General features: G+C 54.5%; 1 protein-coding gene across 7 annotated transcripts in view; it reads left to right on the forward strand.

Moving 5' to 3' along the window:
- The window catches only part of MTSS1 (metastasis suppressor 1), a 145,028-nt gene that overhangs the window by 115,464 nt on the left and 4,728 nt on the right, over positions 1–24,836 (forward strand). For 2 of the 7 annotated variants that reach the window (XM_014548055.1, XM_014548056.1), the window contains exons 5-13: positions 591–682; positions 2,722–2,796; positions 7,635–7,646; positions 14,581–14,738; positions 15,725–15,832; positions 17,215–17,312; positions 18,880–19,090; positions 23,362–23,556; positions 24,652–24,825. In XM_014548055.1, coding sequence (XP_014403541.1) covers positions 591–682; positions 2,722–2,796; positions 7,635–7,646; positions 14,581–14,738; positions 15,725–15,832; positions 17,215–17,312; positions 18,880–19,090; positions 23,362–23,556; positions 24,652–24,825 — 1,123 coding nt within the window. Of the gene's footprint in view, positions 1–590; positions 683–2,721; positions 2,797–7,634; positions 7,647–14,580; positions 14,739–15,724; positions 15,833–17,214; positions 17,313–18,879; positions 19,091–22,446; positions 22,567–23,361; positions 23,557–24,651; positions 24,826–24,836 lie in introns of all 7 variants that reach the window. The other 5 variants (XM_014548058.1, XM_014548059.1, XM_005876660.2 and 2 more) reach the window with 4 other exon arrangements.

Genomic DNA, 24,836 nt, shown 5'->3' on the forward strand with positions numbered 1-24,836 from the left:
ATTGATTTCAGAGAGGAAGGGAGAGGGAGAGAGAGATAGAAACATCAATGATGAGAATCATTGATCGGCTGCCTCCTGCATGCCCCCTCCTGGGGATCAAGCCCACAACCTGGGCATGTGCCCTTGACCAGAATCAAACCCGGGACCTTTCAGTCCGCAGGCCGACGCTCTATCCACTGAGCCAAACCAGTTAGGGCCACGTGGGTCTTTTTAGAAATAGTCATGGGGGGGCCTCACCCTCAAAGTTTCCATGAGCTGGGGGGGTGAGGCCCAGGTATCGTCACCTTTTCACAGCAGCCAGCGGGCGACCCCACCTGCAAACAACGCTGCTTGTGAATAAAATAAACAAACGGGCGTGAGAAGGGAGGGCGTCTCCGTCAGTCACGCGTGCAGCTGCCTCACAGTCGTGGCAGAGAATCCTGGGGACAGTGCGCTGCACAACGGGGGGTTGAATGTGAGCTTGGGCGTAGTATGCCGCCTTGTCTTGCTTCAGCTAATGCTGATTTTGATGTTTTGACAACCAAGTGTTCAGTCTTGACAACAGAAATATAGCTGTTTAATTTCTCCCTTTCTTTCCCTTTTGGTAAAAGTGCTTTAATCGACTGTCTGATAAACCCACTTCAAGAACAGATGGAAGAATGGAAGAAAGTGGCCAACCAGCTGGATAAAGACCACGCAAAAGGTACGGGCGCACTGTCCGCGGTGGGATAGCATTCCACGAAGAGCCGTGGGTGGCTGTGGTGCTGCTGGTGCCTCTGCTGGGTTTCCTGGTGTCCCCAAGGGCCCCTCTGTCCCTGCGTGTCCTGTGGGCCTTTCAGGGTGTCCTGTGGAAAATGAGGAGTCAAAAGTGATCCCACAGCAGGGCCCAGCGCTTGAGTTTCGGCACAAACCGTTTTCAGCAGCCGCCAGCCTGGTCGCTCAGTGGCGTGAATTGTGATCCGCTGAATTAAAGTGAATCGAAGCCCAGCCCGTGTGGCTCGTGGTTGAGTGTTGACCTATGAACCAGGAGGTCACGTTTGATTCCAGGTCGGGCCACATGCCCAGGTTTCGGGCTCGATCCCCAGTAGGGGATGTGCAGGAGGCAGCCCATCAGTGATTCTCTCTCATCATTGATGTTTCTGTCTCCCTGTTCCTTCCTCTCTCTGAAATCAACTTCTTAAGAAAGAAAAGTGAATTGTAATGCCAGGCTTAACAGCCCAAGGCTCATACGTAAGGCATGGCAGCCCATTTAAAAACCACCTTAATGATGTAAGCTAACCGGGTCTCCTGCCCAGAAATGGCCCATCAGCGCCTCATGTGGCCGCCTCTGGGGACAGAGTGGTCCAGACAGACACACCCCTGCCCTGTGGGTCTTCCGGAGCCAGAGGGCGGGGTGCTGGCCGTGTGGAAGGGGCAGGAGACAGTCTCCAAGGGTCAAGCCTGCGCACGGTGTATGCTGGGGAGGAAAGCACATGGGAGGCCCCGAGGGCACACATCTGGCAGGAGGGCTGGCTGACAGGCAGTGGTAAGAGCTCTGGGGGCTTTGGGTGGGGAGGGGAGCCATGGGGAGTAACTGAGGAAACTGGTCGTTGGCACTGGATCGAACACGAGGGCAGTGGGAGAGAGAAGTGTCGAGGGGACTCGTTTTATTTATTTATTTATTTATTTGTTTATTTAAAAATATTTTTATTGATTTCAGAGAGGAAGGGAGAGGGAGAGAGAAATAGAAACATCAGTAATGAGAGAGAATTATTGATCGGCTGCCTCCTGCACGCCCCACACGGGATCGAGCCTACAACCTGGCATGTACCCTGACCAGGAATTGAACCGTGACCTCCTGGGTCATAGGTCGACGCTCAACCACTGAGCCACACTGGCCGGGGTGACTCGTTTTAGATGTCCACACCTGGGCAGTGGAGATACCGGCAGCACAAATGGGGCATCCGGGAGTGGCGTGGCCTGGGGGGCAGAGGAGGTGGTTGGTGGGGGCCGGAGGGACATGGTGGTTGTGGGCTGTCCTCCTGGGTGTCCGCAGTGTCTGGCCTCCGTTTTAATGTGAAAGAGAGGCAGCGGGGGCTTCGCCAGTTCCCCGTGGTCTAGGTTCTGCTGTTGTGCGAGGTTCTCTTTCTGAACTGTAACATCTGGCCGGCGACTTGCCACATGGGTCCTTTCTGAGGAGATTTCGGCCCTTAGGAGAGTGGATCACAGTGAAAATATTTCCTGATACTTGAGCTGAGAAAATGCACATTTTTTATTTTATTTTATTATTTTTTAAATATAATTTTTATTGGTTTCAGAGAGGAAGGGAGAGGGAGGGAGATAGAAACATCAATGATGAGAGAATCATTGATTGGCTGCCTCCTGCACGCCCTGGTTATGTGCTCTGACCAGAACCAAACCACCGTGACCTCTTGGTTCATAGGTCGAGGCTCAGTGAACCGCGGAGTCATGCCGGCAGGGCTGAATTTTCCATTTTCGGTAAAATGTTCCCAAATGCCGTCTTTCTGAGCCGCTGGTAGGAATGGGTACTTTTGGGAAAGACAGCGGTGATGTTGTCCTTTGTCACGTTAGTAACACCCCTGCTCTAAAACGTCATCGCGAGGTGCTTATCACACGGGATTCCGATGAAGCTGTTTATTATGCGCCACAGTTTACGCTCTGTGATGGGAGTAACGGCTGTTCCAAAATTATTTTCTGTTGAGCAAAGTGGTAAAGTGATTCAATTATTCTGCTTCCTCTTAGAATATAAAAAAGCTCGTCAAGAGATAAAGAAGAAGTCCTCGGATACACTGAAACTGCAGAAGAAAGCGAAGAAAGGTAATGACGAATTCTGCAGTTAATTGTGTCACTTGGGGGAAAGCGCTTGGGCTCGATTTGTCTTTGAAGCTGAGAGTTCGATGCAGATTTCCTTCTGCGGGGCGGCCCTGGGGAGCAGCCGGGAGCCGAGAGGCTGCGCCTGAGTGCAGTTCTCGGGGCAGACTCTGTCCACTTGAGGCCCTTGCAAAGCTGCCCTGGACCTGTTCTCTCTGCACACCTTTGTCTCCAGCATCTGACAGTTGCCATGCCTACTGCACCTTATCATGAAATCTATACGTTTCTTGGGATCATGCACAAAACCTTTATGCAAATGTTCTGTTCTAACTATTACAGCAATGATGTCATCTTCTCCTGCATCTTTCCCAGCCTGTACCTCTGAAATCCTTATTAAGTCTCATGAGTTAGAAATGGCCGTCCCAGGAGCCAGAAGTCATTGCTAAAAGGGAGCTTTTCCATGGGGTTTGTGAGGGTGGGGGCTTCGAAGGAAACGCAGACCGTCAAGGGGCCCTCCTCCCGCCTCCCTGCCCCTCGCCACCACACACCGGTCACTGTCGGAGCCCGGACCCAGCTTTGCTCTTGGGCCCCGACTGAGAGTCTGAGGAGCCAGCTCCGGCTGCATCTGCTTTGCAAGTGTTTGCAACTTGGTACCAAGACCTAAGTGCAGGGGCTCTCTCCTGAACCTGAGAAGGTGACATTCCTTCCAGACTGTTCCTGACACCACGCCTCTTAATTCGCTGCCTCACAGCGGATAGAGCGGACTCTCCCCTCAGGCTGCTCTGTGGCTCACGTTTATCGCTTATTTGGGACGATGATCTTTTGAGGTAGAAAGCCCCCAAACCAAAGTTCCACTGCTCCTGACACCACGCCTCTTAATTCGCTGCCTCACAGCTGATGCCGCCCTCTCCCCTCAGGCTGCTCTGTGGCTCACGTTATCGCTTATTTGGGACAATGATCTTTTGAGGTAGAAAGCCCCCAAACCAAAGTTCTCTTTCCTAGACAAGCAGTTTGTTTTTTGAATTAAAAGCAAATACACTTGGAGAGGTGAAATGGTTTGTGGAAGAGAGGTGAGCACAGGACAAGGTTTTGACATTTCTAAGAAATGCCCTCCTGGTTCTTACATAAACCCTAAGACCGTTTCAAGATAGTGAGCGGCCGCAGGATTTCCACCCATGTCAGGGTTTCGGTTAGTACTGGCCCAGTTGTTTCTTCCGGGTGTGTTTTCCTGGTCTGGTTGCTTCTCACCACGACCTTCTATCCAGCGAGGGCCCCTGGGAGCAAGTGGTCGGCAAGCAATAGGGCTTGTGGCCAGTAGCATTTTAGCGCGTCCGGAGGTGAAAGTTTGTAAATAACGCTGCCACCAAGTCCACTGAATCTGAGGTCCCGTGGAAGTGCAGGCTGGGAAACTGTGGGAGCGCATCTCCACCTACCTGCCAGCCTGGCGGCTGTGAGAGGGGAGAGATGATGGGTTTGGAGGGAGGGTCCCGGGAAGACAGTGATGGCTTGGCTAAGGTGGGGAGTCGGCGAAAAGGATGAGGTAAGGAAAAGGAGCTATTTTCCCTCTGCTCTTCCCGACGTCCCTTTTAAGCTCTCGGCTGCAGCGATAATCCTTTTATCCGAATTCTGCATGGAGGCTGCCACTCCAAGGTGCTGGCGTTGTCAGTGAGCGGAATCTGGACCGACAGGGAAGCCTGATGGGTTGTGGGCAGTGCAGCGTGAAGCGAAGGTTCTGGCGTTAGACTTGCCGGGCACTGGCTCGGCTGCCCTGGGAGGCCGGCGTGCTTCCCGTCAGGGCGCCCGTAGAAAGATTCGTGGGCCTCGGGCGCTGGCCTGTGGGACATGGAGAGATGCTCTGGTCCCGGGACTTGGGAGTAACTGGCCCTTAGTGGGGCGGTTTCTCTGGGCCCGTGGGCCTGAAGGTTGAGAGGATGGAGGCTGTGACCGGAAGCGGCTGTCTCTCCGTCCCGCACGTGGCTGGGGTCTAGGGCCCCATATCCTCTCACATTAGGCGGCCGTGTGTGCTGACGTCTGCAGCCAGGTCAGATCAGTAGCTGGGAATGTTCTGGGTGATTTTCTAGTTACTCCAGAAAACAGCTTTTAATGTCTTTCCTTTATAAACAACTGTTTTTTCTAAAATATGTAAGTGCATTATTTTTACCAAGTGTTCATACTTGTGCATGTCCGGGGTGAATGGAGCCTTCTCGGAGGGACCAGACTCGTCACTCTGGTGCACGTCTGTGATGGGGGCTCCGAGTGGCCCGAGAATGGACTAGGAATGCTGCGGGTTTCGGGTCGGGAGAAATCGGTTATCTGAGGCTTCCGGTTAGTTTGGGTCTGGTTAGCCCAAGTCTCCCTGAGCCCCTCCATCCGTTCAGTCTCCTTCAGGGGCCGCTGCCTGGACTCTTGGCTTATAAAGTGTTGTGATGCCTCTGAGATTCACACCAGGTGTTTGGATGGACATCCTTGGAGAGACCTGGGACATTTTAATACGCTCACCCTTGATCCTGACATTTTTTTTTTATTAAATCTTTATTGTTCAGATTACATTTGTTCCTCTTTTTTTTCCCCCCCATAACTCCCATTCCCCTTTCCCCGCCAAGAATAGTCAGTCCATTCCCTTTCTATGTCCCTGATTCATTATAATCACCAGTTCATTCTGTACATCAGATTATTTATTCACTTGGTTCTTAGATTCACTTGTTGATAGATGCATGTTTGTTGTTCACAATTTGTATCTTTACCTTTTTCTTCTTCCTCTTCTTAAAGGATACCTTTCAGCATTTCGTATAATACTGGTTTAGTGGTGATGAACTCCTTTAGCTTTTCCTTATCTGTGAAGCTCTTTATCTGACCTTCAATTCTGAATGATAGCTTTGCTGGATAAAGTAATCTTGGTTGTAGGTTCTTGGTATTCATCACTTTGAATATTTCTTGCCATTCCCTTCTGGCCTGCCAAGTTTCTGTTGAGAAATCAGCTGACAGTCGTATGGGTATTCCCTTGTAGGTAATTGAGTCTCTTTCTCTTGCTGCTTTTAAGATTCTCTCTTTGTCTTTTGCTCTTGGCATTTTAATTATGATGTGTCTTGGTGTGGTCCTCTTTGGATTCCTTTTGTTTGGGGTTCTCTGCGCTTCTTGGACCTGTAAGTCCATTTCTTTCACCAGGTGGGGGAAGTTTTCTGCCATTATTTCTTCAAATAGGTTTTCAATATCTTGCTGTCTCTCATCTTCTGGCACCCCTATTATTCTGATGTTGGTACGCTTGAAGCTGTCCCAGAGGCTCCTTACACTATCTTCGTATTTTCGGATTCTTTTTTCATTTTGCTTTTCCGGTTGGGTGTTTTTTGCTTCTTCGCATTTCAAATCTTTGGCTTGATTCTTGCGCTCCTCTGGTCTGCTATTGGGTGTAATATTCTTTATTTCAGAGCGTGTATGCTTAATTTCTAGTTTCTTTATCATAGCATCGAGGGTCTCATTAGTTTTCGTGAGGCTCTCCAAAAGTTTATTGCAAGCCCTCAAAATTGCGTTTTTTAGCTCTATATCCTCCATTTCTGTCATGTTTTTTTGTCTCCGCATTTTTTATGCTTTCTTGGTGCACCCTCTAGTGGTCTTTGTGCGCAGTCTTGTTCTAGTTGAGCCTTGATTGTTGTAGTTAATACTAGAGGGATTTGACCACCAGGCCGACTGGCTGTGTGAATCAGCTGTGTCTGCCGCGGAAAACTTCTGTCCTCTGGGGAGGTGCTAATCTAGCCTTTGCCTGAGGCGATCCGGCAAATGGCTCTGCGCAGGGCTTGGGCGGGGCGGGCTCAACAGGGCGGGCGGAGGGAGCCGTTATGGTGCCCTCAGTCCTGTTCCCAGAGGCTCTGCTTCTCAGAACCCCCGGAACCGCTGCAAACCTCGGAGGGAAAGCTGCCTTCCAACTGATGCCAGACACTCCCGCTTCTCCCGTTTGGGTCCGAGTCCCCAGCGATTCGCCCGTATCTGGAGCTCAGAGTCTGAGACTCCCCCCTGACCGAAAACGACAACCGCGCTCTCAGCCACCAGCCCGCTTTGCGCGCGCACCTCCGCACCTGAGTATTTTCCACACTGCGCCTCCTCTGAGCCTCGGTGTGCTGTTATTTTTCCTTCTAGTTGAAGAGTCTCTCCTCAGCCAGCCTTCCTGTGGTTCTGGGTGGTGTCCGTTCCGTCTTTTAGTTGTATTTTTGAAGTGGTTGTTTGCGGCAGCAGTCTCCGGTGTTTACCTATGCCGCCATCTTGGTCTCCGATCTGATCCTGACATTTAAATAGTCACATCGGTCCTTTGTCAGCAGCGGCTGCAAAGTTCATAGTATAAACCCTGTAAACAGACTCACAGAGTTCCAGACTAGCATATTATTTGTCTTTATACTACAATTTTTAATTCTTTAATTATTTCTTTTTCATTTCCACCCCAGCTCAAACTTTGTATCATAGGTTTTTCCTAGTGACTCTTCAAGTTACAACACATTACACTTGAAAGGGTATCTTGGTCAAGCATCTTAATTGACTTCTTTGGGAACGTAGTCTTCATCCCTCTTTTGAAGAACCTTGCTGTGCTGGGCGTGATGATTCCTAGCTGGGAGGCTTTCTGCTGAGAGGAGAAGGGAAGAGCGCCAGTGCGTCAGGGCAGGGCGCACGGCTGTGCGTCTTGGGGGTGTGGGTTGAATCGGTGGCTGCCTCCTGTGGTAAAATCCGGTGGCTGCCGTGGACTGACGGACACGCGGAAGGGAGGTAAGACTGCTGCTCGAATACCAGTTTGACGGTGTTATTTTCCTTTTTGTGTCAATTGTGTATCCTGCACTTTCTCACCGTGCGTCCCCCGCCAGTGGAAGTTCTCGGTAAGTCTGCCATCCGACCTCTGGTGCTGGTCACGGTGTGGTCCTTGCTGTGGGCATGTCCAGGCCTGTGCCCGTGGCCCACGCTCTCCTCCCGGCTCAGGACAATCAACGGTGCCTACCTAATTCTCCATAACTTTAAGAAAATTGCGTGTGCGTGTGTTCAATCACTTTCTTCCTTCCATGTTTGGCACTTTCATGGATTAGCATGACATTCAAAGAGCTTTTGAATCAACATAATCCAGTTTAGACTCATGGAAAGAAGAAATACAGAGTGATTTAAACCCTCCCTTCCCCAGGAAATAAATATCTTTATACATACATATGTATCTAAGAATATATATGTGTGTGTGTGTGTGTGTGTGTTTATACCACAAACGAAACCTGTAGAGCCACATTCAGTAACTCCCCCACAGTAATTTCCAAATCTGATTTGGTTGTATTAATTAAGCTGGCAAAGTATCTTTTACTTTGTGCCCCCAGAACTAGAGAGTTCTATTCAAAACTTAGAATTCATTAAAAAAAACCCACAAAAAAAAACCCAAAGTATTTCTTATTTCAGCAGAGTTTGTGGAATGGCCAACTTCAAAGGTATCGGGGACTCAGATTCAATAATCAGAATGATTCTTCTTGATTGAATGTCAACCTCATCCTGTGGGTGATTTTGCTACTAAACCTTCACGTTGCTCTTGGCATCTCGGGGCTGTCCGTCTGTCCGGGAGGCCCGTCTGCGAGGTGTCCGCGTGTCTGAGCATCCGCACTGAGCAGCTCCCAAGGGGGGTTTGGGCTGGATTCTGTCACTGACGACAACAAACCCGAGCCACCCGGTCTCCCCTGACAGGTGCGGGCACAGCTCTGCCTCGACTTCCCCTGACTTCCCCTCATGGTGACGTTGGGCTGGTTCTTCCCCAACTTCATGAATGATGATCCTCCCGGGCCCCACGCTGTGCTGTGGAGCAGCGCGGACAGTGCCGCGTGCCCCTTCGGGAGGGCGGTGAGACCGCGTGCTCAGTGCTCATTGGGATAAGTTTTAGGGAACGTAGCCTTGTCCATTGGACAGGTGCATGCTGGCGCTTTGGTGCGTCCACAGCGTTGTGCAGCCATTCCTGCCGCCTAATTTCAGAGCACTGGCATCACCCCAAAAAGACGCCCCCAGGCATCGCCCCCATTCCCTGTGCCCCCCAGCCTGTCGCTGAGGGAAGCTGGGAGATCGTGCTGTAGTTGGAGACCTGGCGCAGGTGCGAATGGCTTCTACTAGTATCTCCTCAGGTGCAGGACTAGGCGGAGGTGAGCAGGGACCCGATCAGGAAAGACTTGACTTTCAGGACTGTGTGGAAGCCCTTGAAGACTTCCTGGTTTCTAGAAAGTTCCACTGTGACGGTCTCTCTGGATTAGATAGACAGTGTCTGTTTGGGTTAGATAGATAGTGGCCCAACTGGAGACCTCGTTAGCGAGTGGCTTTTGTTCAGGTGAGAGGTGACCGTGGCCAGGGCACAGGGATGGGGAGGTGATCGGGTTCGAGAGCTGTTTGGGAGAAAGTAAGTGAAAGGGGGAGTTGGAGGGGCTGCAGGTTCCTGGGTCCGGCGACAGGTGGAGGGCGGGAGTGTTTCTCCAACCACAGAGGAGGAGCCTTCCCGGTGACAGGAGGCGACGTGGATTCTCCGTGAGCCGTGGCGGGCGGGGGTTCTGTGGTTCTCTGAGCTGTCTCGTCTCAGTCTTTGCTTTGACGGACAGCTGCTCGCTCAGGACCAGCGAATCTCGATGACGAAACGCCTACCTTTAGGGAAAGGATTATGGACCTCAAACTGAATGCTCATTTTTTAAAAACCCCCCGTGCCCTGCATCCTCCCCCTGCTGAGGTGCCAGGAACTCGGTATGGCCCCGATGGCGCTGACCCCTATCCAGTGCCCACCCCGTGCTGAGCGCCTCACAGGAATGAGGTCGTTTGGTCCCAGGAGCCATCTGAGCTCTAGGAACTCACTGTTGTTCACAGCTCACAGATGAGGAGACACTGAGGCCCAGCATGTTGACAGAATAACAAATTGAGTTAGAACATTTTTAAGTCAAAAGCCTCCAGTCTGTCTTTCTTTTCACTTTGGGGAATCAGTCCAGTCCTGCTGCCGGACATTGGGGAGGCCTGTAGAGGGATAGTGGGAGCCGCTTCCGTTGGGAAAGGGGATTTTTCATTCCAGAATCGAATCTCCAGCTCACCCTGCGTGCCCACGTCTGTATTTATATCCCATCTGTCACCGGCTCGACGATGCCATCCATCGTAAGATGCACCAGTATTTTCTAAACCACGAAAAAGAAGCCCCTGCTGGTTAAACTACAACGACACGCCATGGGTTGCAGGACACGGCTTGATTTGTGAGGTGCACAGGCGTGGAAAGGGGGGCTGTTAGAGTGAAATGCAGTGTTTGTGTCAGGGCAGATGGCAGTCACTTTGTGGGATTCTGGCGGCTTCCTCAGACATCTGTCTCCGGAAAACAAGTGACTTCGGATGTTTTCTGACAACGATCTTGGCCGGGGTGGCCTGGGTTCTCCGCGGGGAAAGCCCTCCCCCCGAGCCTGGTGTCTGCGTGGCCCGCGAGGCTCAGGTGAGGGCTGCAGTGCGTGGGAAGGGGCTGGAGGTCCCGCCTCATGCTGATGGCACCGACTGGCTTTTGAAATGGGCTGTCACGGGCGGACGTGGGCACTCAGCTCCCGGCATGTTTGCTGTGAGCGTGAAGGGGGCCTCTGAGCAGAAAGGCCGAGGGTGGGGTCTGGCCGGGCCCATCCCCAGCTCGGCGGCCCTGTGCCAGCCACTTGGCCTCCCCCACTCTCAGTTTTCCCCTCTGTTCAAAGGGGGTATTAATTCCTGCCTCGAACATGTATGTAAAAATTAAAGAAAATACAGAGTAAATGTTGGGAAGATAAAGGATCTTCATGCCACTCCAGGAAGGTTTGTGAACTCTCCCTCCTTAACCAACAGACAGCCGGCAAACCCCCTTCCTTTCAGGGAGCCACGCTGGCCATGCCCTGGCGCCCGCCCATCCGAGGGCATGGCCCCAGGAACGTTTCTTGGGAAAAGGAGAATCGTGTGGTTTCCCCTGGGGAGCAGGGGCTCCTGCCTCTTGTGCCTCGGGATTCCGAGACCTGGGAACTGGCAGAGGGATTCCGAGACCTGGGAACTGGCAGAGGGAAAACGTTCTCAAGACCGAGATGGCTCAGGCTGCACAGGCCAGGTCACACACAGCCCGCGTCAGGAGTTTTATCTCAAAGCCCGTGGGAGGCGCCCCTTCCTTCTTTTGGCTGCCCGGCTGGCCTGGAATTTGCTAGTTTTATGGTCTTGGGCCGTATAAGGCCGGGCCAGTGGAGGCCAGTGAGAAAACAGAGGGAGCTAGTCTCTCCCTGCCTCCTTCATCCGCAGGTACCTGCACCGTCTTCAGGCAGGTGTGCTGGGCAGAAGGTGCAGGATCCGTGGGGGCTGACGTCACTCAGAACTAGAGAAAGAAAGATGGACCTAGTACTGGGAGTGTCGTGAGAGATGCGTAAAAGGAACTTCTGAGCTCGCGCTGCCGAATCCTCATCTCGGGAGAGAGTTGGAGGAGGGTTTGCCTGAGGATGGAGGCCTGCAGGGTGAGCAGGCCAGGCAGGTGGGGAGGAGGGAGAGCGTCTGTGAAGGTGGGTGGGAAGCGGAGGGAAGGGGGAGGGGAGGGAGGGGGTTAAGAGCTCCAGGCCGTGAGTGGACCGGCTGACCCATGTATGCCTGGCAGGCAGGCCGTGTTAAGGACATTGGACTTTTCTTGAAAGAAACAGGAGCTGTTGACAAGAAGTGATAATACTTGCATTTTTAAAGGAATCGGGGCTGCCGATCTAAACACAGTCGGGGTGACATACGAGGGGCCCTTGCAGCTGTCCAGTGAGGGTGGAGACAGAGGCGAAAGGAGAGGACAGAGAGTCCGTGTGGGAGGGAGCTGGAGCGGCCAGGACGCGTGCGGAGGTGCCGGCGCTGCTGCCGGGGAAATGAACAGGCTGCCCTACACTCCACCCTGACTTGTGGGCCTGCAAAGATCACCGTGTCTGAAGGCCAGTGCATCTGACTGGGGCATGGAGTCACTTCCTGCACAGTTGCTTTTCATAAACATGGTTACACGTCGTGTCAGTGAATTTAAGAAATAAAAACACAATAAAATTGTGTTTTCAGGTTCTGATACATCCTGAGTAGAAATGTACTCACTGCAACTATAATTATAACAATTCTGACAGATTATACTTAGTTTAGAGCACTGCAACTTGAAAGTCCTTTAATTATAACAACACATGTTTAAAGTAAGTCTTCTATGATCATAGAATCCTTTAGATTCCTGTTTATGAGATTAGGTAACACTTGGTTCTGGTCACTTTGTTTTTCGCTGTAAGTATATTTTTAAAACTCAGTTCTATTAGTTACAGATAGACATGTGCCTTATAACTCACGAAAGGAAGAAAAGATACACGTTTCCAGTTTCTTATCGTTAGAGACTGATAATACAAGGGATTCCTGCCATAATCAAAGCACATCCAAGCCGTTGGTCAAGCATTGTGCCTTTTGGTGTACTTTCTCTCCACCTCCTCCACGGAAGTTAAGAGCATGCCGACCTGGTCTGCAGCCTCCGTGTGTCGTGGGCTGGGGCGTCAGGAAGAGGCTGAGAGGCATGCAGAAGCCTTAGACCAGCCCCGAGCCCCGCGGCCTCCCAGCCGGCCCGGGGGCGGCCCGCGCTGCAGGTTGCAGGGGAGCAGGGAACGTGGGCAGCATCCCAGGGCCTCACCGCCCGGGGGCCTCTGTCGTGTACACGCTCGGCGTAGTACGTGGATTCAGGTGCACAGCCAGCACTTAAATAGAGGAAGAGGGAACCCACAGTTCTCATAGGGGTGTCGACCCGGCTTCCCTCCTGGAGCTCCTGTCTGTGGCTCGGCTGTGTGTCCTCCAGAGGGAGCCCTGGCGCCCCCAGCCGGCCCCGGAGAGGGTGGAGAATGCCTGCGTGGGCTTCCTGTCCACTAAGAATTCGGGAGACCCGTGGCCCAGCGGCCAGGCCAGTGTGTGGGGATGGCCGGCCTGCCTCCCCCTGGAAGCGGCTGGAGATGCTGGGGCCCTGGTAGGAGTATCCTGGCTGGATGGTGACTAATGGGGGAATGCTGAGCGGGTCACCGTGAGGACACGCGGGAACTTCTCAGGCAGCAGGTCCCTGTGCCGTAATTGTTGGATGCCGTCCCTCCGTGGGGTTCAGTGTGCGGAGTGTGGTACCCCCGCCCCACGTGTGTGCTCACCTGGTGAGGGCTGTGCATGCGCCGTGTTCACTGCGCTTACGGACATCGGAGGCGTGTCCGGGGCGACCTCTGACTGCATGTGACTTCCCTTTCTGTGCTGACTCCTCCGAATGTAACTGCTGCCTCAGAAGTGACGTCCTTACAAACCCCAACGACCTCTTTGCTGGGGCGTTCTCGAAGCCGGCCCTCTTGCTCCAAATTAAGCCTCTCGCCTGCTTATGAGAGAAAACACAGAATCTATTCCTTCATTCGAGGCCATTTTCCCTGGCCCTTTTCTTTTCAAACGATGGATTACATTTAAAGTTCCCTGTGTCATTGCTAAGAGGGGGACATGGTGACGGGCAGGAGGCGAGTGGTGTTGGTTCACAGGCTCCCGCCCGGTCACAGAGGCACAGGCTGTGTGGGCGCCGTCCCCACTCTCTCCCTTCCCTGAGTGACCCTGCACAAGGCCCTCGCCTTCCCTAGGCCTTGACCTCCACTGAAACACCAGCAGGTGGGCCCGGATAACCCTAAGGCCGCCTCCATCTCGAATATGTTGCGTTTAAAACAAGCATTTGTTGAGCACTTGTTGTATGCACACATGGCGTTGTATTGGGGGGTGGGGGGGAGTCCACGAGCCTGCCCTGGAGAAGTTAGAAATTCTGTCTCAGGGTTGGATGATGGGGGGAGCCCCTGGGTGGGGAGCCAGGGGGGAGCTCACGCACTGGCCTCCCAGGCGGTCACCCTCGTTCCCCCTGCCGCTCAGGTTTACAGTAGCCGCACCCCTGACACAGGGCCCGTTCGTCCCTGTCTATCTTCTAGGGCAGCAGACTTCTCCAAAGGGCTCGATTGTGAAGTCTGTCTCGGAGATGCTGCCCTGCAGTTGCAGCAGGAGTGGGCCTAGTCACTATGTAAATCATGGGGCGTGGCTGTGCTCTGATAAAACTTTATTTATAAAGACAGTTTGCCCACCGAGTTCTAGAATTGTTTCCAAGGTTAACACCCTGTTTTAAACTCTAGAAATGGTTGCCTCCGTAGTGGGGTCTGTGGACCTGGCTGGACACGGACCCAGCTCAGCATCGATACCACCTTCAATTTCTCGCCTGCGACCTGGCTGAGACCCCGTGATGACGGGGCTTGTTTTACAGGAAGCGCATTGAGAGCTCTCCCCGGGAGTCCCGCTGACTGCCAGGGAGTCCCGGGCCCCAGAGCCGGGCTGACGCTGGCCACCCCTGCTTCCGGGACAAACTCCTGTGCAAACAGAGGCTCTTTGATGGAGGTTGGCCCAGCAAAGCCAGCTTTGCCCATTTTTGGGGACATCCACAGGCCCTCGCCTTATTCACCCCTGAGCCTGTTCAGAATGTGCTCGGAGGAAGGAATTCCGTCTGGCTGCCATGTCCCAGGGTTTGTTGGCAGAGGGCTCTGAGGGGCTGCCCAGGGCAACAGGGCAAGTCGGGAGTTGCCTTCCCGGAAACCCTCCTCGCAGGAATGAGCCAGGATCCCTGGAACTTGGAAGTGGCTGGCCCAGAACAGCAGCCACCTTACGTCCTTTCTGGGTGTAGCTAAGTAACTAAAGTCTCAGACGAGTGTGGTTCCCCCCCAGCACCCCAGGGAAGGGGGCGGTCGCCCTGGGAGCTGTTTCAGCAGCCGCTGGCCCTGTCGTTCGCAGGGAGGGGCGACATCCAGCCGCAGTTGGACAGCGCGCTCCAGGATGTCAACGACAAGTACCTCCTGTTGGAGGAGACCGAGAAGCAGGCGGTCCGCAAGGCGCTGATCGAAGAGCGCGGCCGGTTCTGCACCTTCATCTCGATGCTGCGGCCAGTGATCGTAAGTTAGTGGGAAGTTCCAGGAGGCCCAGAGTGCCATTGGGAGGAGACTCGCTCCTTTTTATCTAGCTGCCATGCTGGAGTCATGGGGCACCTGCTGTGCGTAGGGAATCAGGATAGGAGAGACCAGGACTTCTGTGCACGTTGCTGCTGGCCGCACAGCCCACAGCTCTTCTGTTCTTAGCACCAGTTGTTGCGCTTACCTTTTCTCCCCGAGTCAAGAAAGCCTGGCAGAGTGGTTCTCAAAGTGTGTTCACCAGGCCAGCAGCGTCACCTGGGAACTGGTTTGAAATGCACATCCTCAAGCCCAGCTCTGGGAGTGGGGACCCAGTCCCCTGTGCTTTAAACAAGCTCCCAAGGGGTTGGGTGGCCCACTGGCCAAGCTGCATACCAAGGAGTGGCCGTGAGATGAATATGGGAAGAGCCTCAACAAGTCAAATAGGCTTGTTTTTTCTTTTTATAAAATATATTTTTATTGATAAGAGAGAAAGAGGAAGGGAGAGGGAGAGAGAAACATTGATGGGAGCAGCATCAATCAGCTGCTTCCTATGCACCCCCTCCTGGGGATTGAGCCCACAACCCGGGCATGTACCCCGACTGGGAATCGAACAGGTGACCTTTGGGTGCATGGGATAATGCCCAACCCACTGGGAAACACTGGCCAGGGCAACGTAGGCCCATTTTAAATAAATTGGAGGGCCGGCTGCCATCCAGCAGCCTGCAGCCCAGACCCTGCGAGGCGGACTGCGGCTTCGCTTTGGCCTGGTGCACCCCTGTCCGCGGCATGCAGGCCACTTTGACGATGGCGGATCTCCTCTTCCCAGAAGAAAGGCTGGTAGTGCCTTCAGCAAATGTCCCAGTCCTAGGGGGCCTTTCCTGAAAAGTCGAAAGGGTCAGCCAGTGACCCTAATAAAGGCGGTCGGGCCGGGACGATGAAGTGAGCCGCCCCCCCCCCCCCCCCCCCCCCCCAGGATATCTGCCCGGCAGGAGGAAGAAATCTCCATGCTGGGGGAGATAACGCACCTGCAGACCATCTCCGAAGACCTGAAGAGCCTGACCATGGACCCCCACAAGCTGCCCTCCTCCAGTGAGCAGGTAGGCATGCTGCCAGGCGCTCGGGGAGCAACCCGGAGAGAGGCGCTTCTAGGTCCTGAGGGCCCCGGGGGCAGGATCCCACCACATCACATTCACGCTTCACAGTGAGGTGCACAGTGCCCATCCCCGCCAGCCGTGCAGAGCCCTGTGTGTGCTCGGGGACGGGGCCTCCTCGGCTCATCGTCCCAGGGTCCCCTCTTACAGAGGACACTCGCGCTGGGAACAGTCCCTGAGCCACGCTCACCCAGCTCGTTGGTGGCAGGACTGAGATTTGAACCAAGCAGTCAGTTTCCAGAGCCTGTGCTCATTAAAAAACATATTTCTATTGATTTCAGAGAGGAAGGGAGAGGGAGGGAGAGAAACATCAATGAGAGCGAGAATCATTGATCGGCTGCCTCCTGCACGCCCCACACTGGGGCTCGAGCCCACAACCCAGGCACGTGCCCTGACTGGGAATCGAACCCTGACCTCCTGGTTCACAGGTCAACCCTCAGTCACCGAGCCACGCCGATGGGCCAGAGCCTGTGCTCTTAGCCTCTGTGTCCATCTACCCTCTAGAAATACACTCCTGACATGGGTGTATCTTGGCCGTCATTTGAACCATTCTAATGAGGGTCTCTCTTATGAGAAAGATGACTATTTTTGGTGCTCATTAACTGGTTCATGTGACATTCGCACTGTATCAAGTGGGAAGAGACATATCTGGGAAACTTCTGATGAATCACATCGTGGCTTTTGACCTTTGCATCAAATTCTTGTCGCCCCTTTGGAGAGCCAGCTCAGAAGGCAAATTGGAGAGCTTTTATTTTCCATTCTATGAAATTTCCCTTATGAGACCTCAGCATGCATTCTCTCTCAGTAAATAGACGTTTATAGAGCACCTCCTGTATGAACAAAAGGAGACCTTACACTCAAGTAGCTATCAAGTTGGGGAGACAGACGTAGAAGTAACTGTGAAAGAATTGGTTTGCTCTTGATTCTGTCACGTTTATAATAGCGAATCCTGGGCCAATAGGGCACAAGTGACCTCTGACGCTCTAATGGCGAAAATGCAAGACCAACACATCCTGAAACCCTATGGTCTTGGTGGTGCTTTAGGACGAAAGCCCTGCCAGTTCTAGCCGTGGGTGTAAACGGCTCTTGTACAGTGTTGATCTGTCACCGTACATCTCCCTCCCTCTCTTTTTTACTGATATTTCAGCCCCCCATCATTCATTACATTTTTGCTTGTCTCAGAAAAAGGATTATGACATTAATGGATTAGTAGCGTATAATCCCCACCCCTCGATGGTGGCAGCATTTGGATGTTACGGTTTTAAGATGTGACGGATAAGGTTTCCCTTCTCCGAACCTCGCTTACCCGCCTGGCTCTGTCCCCGTAGGTGATCTTGGACCTGAAAGGCTCTGACTACAGTTGGTCGTACCAGACGCCGCCCTCGTCCCCCAGCACCACCATGTCCCGCAAGTCAAGTGTCTGCAGGTAAGAGAAGCCAGGTTCCGCCCTGCTCTGAGGACAGTTCTTCTTCTTTTTCTTATTCTTTTAAATATTTTTTAAAAATACACTTTTATTGACTTCAGAGAGGAAGGGAGAAGGAGAGAGAATCATTGATTGGCTGCCTCCTGCATGTCCCACACTGGGGACTGAGCCCACAACCCGGGCATGTGCCCTGACCAGGAATCTAACTGTGACTTCCTGGTTCAAAGACTGATGCTCAACCACTGAGCTACGCCGGCTGGTTTACTGTGTTAGTTTCCGGAGACAAGGAGACAACCGTGACACACTGATGTCCAGGATGAGCCGCTGGAGGGCGTTGCATGGCTTCCCCGTCAGCCCCCCATCCCCCCGCCTGGCCGATGGGAGTGGAAAGCCAGCCTCATGAGCATTACTCCCAGCAGCCTTCTCCCAGCATGCCCCAGTGTATCTGTCAGGACTGTCGCACCAAGTAATCGTAGTGTGGAGCAGTCGCGGTGCCTGACCGCCTTCTTAGCGTCACAGTTGGACAGGAAACTTTCAGGGTTCGGAGCAGGAACCACACTTTCGAATCCCAGGCTGGGCTGCTCATTTCATCCCTTCAGCTGCTTCTAGGGCTGCCCTGTGGGTGTCAGCTCTGCTTGCTCGGACCAGGGACTGTTCAGCATTCTGGTTTTCATGCTCTGAGTTGGTGCACAGACGGCAGAGCACTTTTCTTACGACTGGAAAGGGAATTCGGACAGAACACCCAGAGGGCATGTGTGATTTCTCGACATCCTGTTTACTGTTTATTCTCAGAAGCAAACGGCTTAGTGTGGATTGTCTTCAGTCGCTGAAAGCTGCCTGCGTCTTGCCAGAGGGACTGTTAACAACAGGCCCACAGATATTTTAACAGAGAGACGCCCATGATCCGGGTAGAGCCATTCGTTAAAGCACCAGCTTTGTTAATGCAGCACTGACACACACACTGAGGATAAGATCACCCTGAGATGCCCGTTGGCGCCTGCACCGCCAGAGCAGCGTCGGCTGGATGACCTTGGTCTCGCGGGCCCAGGCGGCCCAGCCAAGGGTCACACTCGCACATTCCATCCACGTCACACTGACGCCTTCCTGGTGTAGCTATGGGGCCCTGGTTTCTGCAGATAAGATCAGCCTCGCCTCTCCTGCCGCGGGCACCGGGTCCCCTAGCTCTGCTGGTCGAGGACCTGGCAGAATTGGGCAGGACCTGGCTTTGCAGAATCACAGGCCTCCATGCCCAGATGCCTCGTCACACCGTCGTCTATCAGACCCGTCTCGGCAGCTCGCTTTTCCCGTGGCTCACGTGAACAAGGACTTGTTTACGAGCCAATGAAATGGCGCTTTGGAAACACACCTTACGGCTTGTGCTCCTGCTCCGAGGCAGAGCCTCGGAGGCGGTCAGGCACCGAAACTGTTCCACACTACGATTACTTGGTGCGACAGTCCTGACAGATACATTATGTTGACATTATGACATTATATTGCCCCCCCTTCCCTGCCCCCCCTCTCGTTTCCTGGCCCCTCCTCTCACCCCCCGCCCCTCTGCTTGGCCCCGCAGCAGCCTGAACAGCGTGAACAGCAGCGACTCGCGCTCCAGCGGCTCGCACTCGCACTCGCCCAGCTCCCACTACCGCTGCCGCAGCTCCAACCTGGCCCAGCAGGCGCCCGTGCGGCTGTCCAGCGTGTCCTCGCACGACTCGGGCTTCATATCCCAGGACGCCTTCCAGTCCAAGTCACCGTCCCCCATGCCACCCGAGGCCCCCACCCAGGTAAGGGTGCCCTCAGCTCTGGGAGCAGCCGCCACACCTGGCGCCCAGACCACCATCGATGGCCAGAGCCCTTGGCTTGGACAGGCCTCTGTCTGTAGACATGAGAAAACGGGTTTAACGTTTCATCTTTACATGTGTTGTTCCCCCAAAGGGAGGGAGACTAGAAGGTGGGCTGGCAGCCGATGTTCAAGGTGGGGCAGTTGAGTCACACTTTGGTTTGGGGAGTTCCCACACCTGAGCGCATAGACTTCAGAGAGGGCTGGCTCCCCCCCGCATCCCTGTGAGGGCCCGCTTAGCGTGGTGCTGTAGCTGACGGGCATTGCACAGTGGGGCCGCCCCCCCCCCCATCTCTGTTCTCTGAGACTCTGCCGTGGGGCAGTGCCCGGAACCCTGTCACTCTTGGGCTCCGTTTACCGGTTTATGTTGAGAAGGAGAATGGCTCAGCGCAGCCCTCGCAGCACAGCCTGTTGGCACTTTGCTTCTGGGAGAAGGGAGGTGTCAGATCTCTCCCACCTCAGCGGGCTACGCAGGCCAGCCCCAGCCCAGCCAGGGGTCCCGCCGGAGCAGCGGGCAGGAGCTGGGCAGACATCGCCACACCCACCTGCCCCCCCCCTCCTCCTGGTGCCCGTGTCTGGCCTCACCCTTAGTAAGCAGCACGACACCAGGAGTGGGAGGGCTCAGTGCCCACCGCACCATCGGCCGGGCATGGTGGGTTCGGCCCGTCCTGTCCATTTTGAGCTGACCCATACGCAGCCTTTGGTCCAAGACCCTGTGGACTCAGGACATCACATGCTTGTCTTGTTTACCCAAGTTCCCGTTTGCCCGACAGTCACTGGCCATCTCGGCGTGCCAGGCCGCCCTGCACGGGTTTGCTGCGTAGTCCTTCCAGCAACCACGTAGGCTGCTATGACCCCTGTTTTGTGGAAACGGAGGCTCGGGGCTGTGGGTGACCCGCCCGATCGCAGTTACTGACCTGCAGGTTGCGGACCTGAGACCTGGGAAAAGGCTTCTATCGCCTGCTCCACCTCAGCCTTGGGGCGCCCCCGGGAGGGTGCGTGGGGGGCCCTTGGTGAGGAGGAAGCCGCTGCGGTGTGTGGGGACTGCCTGCCTGTCTGACATGGTGACCCCAGCCCCTGGCTCCTCGCTCCCTGGGCAGGTAGTTTCCCGCTGTCCCAGGAGACCCGGCCTGTCTTCCTGGGAGAGAGACTCGGTTTCAAACAAACCGGCTCCGGGCCGAGAGCTGCGGCTCCAAGTTCTCGTGTGCTTGTCAAACTGGGTGGGGCCTGGTCGAGAAGGTGTCCCCGGCCGTCCACCACGTGTCACCCACGCAGAGCTGAACGACGGGAAGGAAAGCAGGAGTTCGCAATTCCTCCAAGGCTCTTCGCTGTGCCGCTTAATTCTTTGTGTTTTTAATCAACTGACAAACTAACCCAGCCTTGCGCACTGACACTCGTTTCTAAAGGAAGGGGGGCGGGTGCTGCAGCCTCCCTGTCTGAGACCGCGTGTGGGGCGCAGCGGCGCTCGGGGAGGCAGAGGTGGCGTGTGGGACTCACTTAAACCTCAGAGCTGGTGCCCGAGGTATGGGGGCCGGCAGCTTTAGGGCCTTTCCTCAGGGTGCTGCAGAATTTACTAGAAAAATCTATTTTTCAAAAAAGGCTCTGCTGCTACTTACCATTATAAGGTAGCGGGGGAATAAAGGAAATGGCACAGATCACAGGCCAGAGGCTGCAGTGTCCTGAGGGCAGTAATACTGTCTTCCTTGGGGGAGGGAGGAGCACAGCTCAGCCCCCCACCCCACCCCGGCCCGGCAGACACAAATGTTCAGAGTTCTCGCACTTTCCTCAGCTCTGCTCTTTAAGTGTGCCTTCACCCGTGCGCCTAGGAGTGGGCCCGTGCTTGTGGTGAGGGTCTGGTCCTAGGGCCGCTGAGGCTATCAAAGCAAGAGGTTCTTTAGAAAAAATGAGAAATCAAAAGCAGCATGACCTGCAGCCCTGGGGTTCGCTGGCCTTGTCTAAGCCGCACACGCTGGAGTCAGAGGAGCCAAGATAGACAGTCCTGGTGCGTCCCCATGGTGACTGACTCTCTACACCTGGCTAAGCATTGTGCATAGACACACAGGTATAAACCCTCGCTTTGTCTCATCTGTTAGATATTACTGATCCCCATTCTAAGGAAGAAAACAGGTTTAGAAAGATTAAGCCCATGATTCCTTGACTGACAAGTGGCAGAAATGTCACTCAAATCCAAACCTTCAGACTCCGGTCCCGACTGCTCACCCGAAATGGAGCTCAGGGAGTGGCTTCGGCTGCACGGAGCCCCCTGCACGTCGGGGTGTCTCCTGGGCCCCTTGCCTTTGCAGGAGGGGAACGCTACTGCTCTGTCCCTGTCAGGAACCTTTCCTTGGCCGGTGGGAGGGGTGACAGAAACACGAGTCCTGCCTCCTAGACAGTGAATACAGGAGCACTTCTGTGAGAGTAGTAGACCCCAGTGGGGCTGGGCTCGCTGGCTTATTTATTTGTGTTTGTATTGATTTCCTTTAACCCTTTGAGTGCCAACCAATATCCTAGGAACTATGCTTAAATTGCCAAGGCATTTTGAGTTTTTTTTCCCACATAAAGAGTGAACTACTAGCATCTAATAGTGACACTGCAGGAGGAGCGCGATAGCGTTCCCAGAACTTTTGGCGAAAGACAGGAGGAGCGCGATTGTGCTCCCCAGAGGGGGGGAGAGAGAGAGAAAAACATCAATAATGAGAATCATCGATTGGCTGCCTCCTGCACGCCCCCTACTGGGGATCAAGCCTGAAACCCAGGCATATGTGCCCTGACAGGAAATCAAACCATGACCTCCTGGTTCATAGTTCAACAATAAACCACTGAGGCACCCTGGCGGGGCAGGGCGGGGCTTATTTAAGCAAATGGCATGAGCCAGAGATGGCAGCTAACAATGAAAAACCTAAAGCAGATGCCTGGATGGGCTCAGTGCATTCCCAGGGGACCCAGTGCACACGGAGGAGATGGTCGTTGTCCCTCGTCCATTCAGCGATTCGAGCACCTGCCGTGTACCAGTTCAGGACTAGACACGCAAGTCGGGGTCCTGGGCGCTTACAGTCTGCGGTCCGGACCTTGCTGGGTCTCACGCTTCTCAAGGGCTCGACGGCCTGTGGGTGCAGCCGGGGAAAGAATAACCCTAACGCTCTGCTCTCTCATCCTTCCTTTCCTGTGTGTATGTGTCTGTCTCTCTCTCTGCGTGCTTTTCCCCACCCCCATCTGTTTTATTTTTACTCACCGTTACTTTTTGGTGGCGTGTGGCCTGGATTCTGTGGGTCCCCTCGTGTGGTCCCTCCCCGGCTGCAGAACTCGTCCAGCTCGGCCTCCTCGGAAGCCTCCGAAACCTGCCAGTCAGTCAGCGAGTGCAGCTCGCCCACCTCGGTCAGCTCAGGCTCCACCATGGGCGCCTGGGCCTCCACAGAGAAGGTGACCGACCGGGGTCCGCCACCACGGCCCCCCCCTCCACCCCCCCGCCCGCTGCTCATGCCACAGGCGCAGGAACCTGGACACTCAGAATCGACACCGAGAGCTTGGGGACGGGATGAGGCTGAGGGCTTTCTCCTGAGGGTGTCTGGCTCCTAAACAAGGACCGTGCGGCCGTCCCGAGGGCGAGTCGGGCTATGGGGAACGCGGAGGTGTGAAGGCTTCGTCCCAGAGCGTGTGTGCTCATCCCCCCTCCCCAGCATCCCCCCGCCTGTCCGACCTCCCGGCCGCCTCCCCGCTGGGCATGACATTTCACCGCGTCAGAGGCCGTGTGCTTTCCTGCCTTTTAGTTCGCAAACCACCCCCTACTCACCCCGACTTGGCATCTGCTTCCGAACAGTGTGATGATGTCAGAAACCTACAACGGACAGGTTCAGTGGAAGACACTTTAGGGTTTGTAAGTTTGCCAGATGAGATGAGCACTAGGAGGGGATGTTGTGTGAGTTAAATACTCAGAAACCATTGAGAGCGCCACAGAAGGACACGGTCAGTTCCCCACTGTCCTCAGATAGCCGGGCAGTATTTCCTCCACCGAACACGGCTCGGTGTCGAGGAAACGGACGTGCGCTCTGCACCCGCTCCTCCCTGCGTCCTGGCTCACCATGAGCGCCAGGCCCGTGCTTGTCAATAGAAGTCCAGGGCTTCCTCTCATTGAATGTCAATGCCATCTTGTATCTCCACACTCATCCTGTTATATTAATTTTTTTCCTCCCCCCCCTTTTTTTGTTTCGTTTTCAGTTGTCTAACGGGTTTACTCACTATAGTTTATCAAGTGAGTCCCATGTGGGGCCCGTGGGGGCAAGCCTTTTCCCTCATTGCCCGCCTGCCTCCCGCCTGCTCCCTCGGGTCACCTCTGTCCACCTTCCAGACTACAATCATTATTACACCATTGGGCCCGGCATGTTCCCGTCATCTCAGATCCCTAGCTGGAAGGTTTGTGTCTCTCCTCCCTCCTCCCCTCTCTCCCCCCTCCTTTCCTCTCTCATGGCTTCTGTGCTCACCTCCTCCTGTCCCCCCAACCTCACCCTGATTACCCCTCTCCCCCTTCCTTTCACACTCTGCCTTCTTCCCCATAACACCTCTCCCCAAGGCCATTCCCACCGGGAGAGCCAGAGACGGCAGGCAGCTTGGAGTTAGACAAATCCACCAGGAGCTGAGATTGAAGAGGCTCCTGTTACTAAACATGAGTTAACCCCATTGGGTAGTAGACACAGATGTGACCTGCAGAGGCATCAGTTCCAAGTCCCAAGTCCCAGTTTGGCCTCCGGGGCCGCCTAAGAGCCCGTTATTGGCCGGGAGGGTCCCCCACGGCCACGTTCCCCGAGGCCCTTACTGGACATGGTAATAACATCGTCAAAGTGCACACGGACTTGATTCTTAGTCTCCACTGTTTATATTAAAACGTGTGCTTCAGTGTAAAAGCAAAAGTGCAGCGGATGCCCCAGGGTATTCTGCTTTATTTTGAGAAGAGGTCCCTAATTTTGAGCAGGTCTTCACTTCACCCCTCACACGTGGTGTGGACCCCTCAGACTCCTAACCTCCCAGTTGGCCCCCGGGGGCCTTCCTTCCCCTGTGAGGGCCGCAGGACACATCCTGAAGTGCCTTTTGGGGCCCAGCTTTCCTAGTGGAGGGTCAGCCTTCGGGGGAGTGGCTGCAGTTCCCTCAGCGCCCCCTGGTGGCCACTCCCCTCAAGCGCAGTCATTGAGGACTGGACTGGTCCCTGGCTGGTGCCTTCAGACACCTAGACAGCTGGTAGCTGTAGTGGAGTCTCCCTCAGGCCACTTGTCCGGTTGTTGAGGATTTTTCATCTTTGAGCAGATGTGAGGAAACGGGAGGTGACCAGGGGGTCCCCGAAGGGTGTTCCACTCCCTTTAGAGCCAGGGGAGGGAATAGAAGGGGCCTGCTGACCTGTCCCAGTCTGAGCTTCCCCCAAGGGGACCAGATGCCTTCTGTGGGCAGCTGTCTGGAAGGTCCGCAGCCCTCACCCGGCAGCGAGGCCCTGGTACCTGACCACACTGTTCTGCGTAGGACTGGGCCAAGCCAGGGCCTTATGACCAGCCTCTGGTGAACACCCTACAGCGCCGCAAAGAGAAGCGGGAGCAGGACCCCAGCGGAGGAGGACCCGCCGCCGCGGGTGGCCCGTCTGCAGCTGCCGAGGAGGCTCAGAGGCCACGGAGCATGACCGTATCCGCTGCCACCAGGGTGAGGCTTTT

The sequence above is a fragment of the Myotis brandtii genome, unplaced genomic scaffold, assembly GCF_000412655.1.
Source record: "Myotis brandtii unplaced genomic scaffold, ASM41265v1 scaffold494, whole genome shotgun sequence".
Lineage (NCBI taxonomy): Eukaryota > Metazoa > Chordata > Mammalia > Chiroptera > Vespertilionidae > Myotis > Myotis brandtii.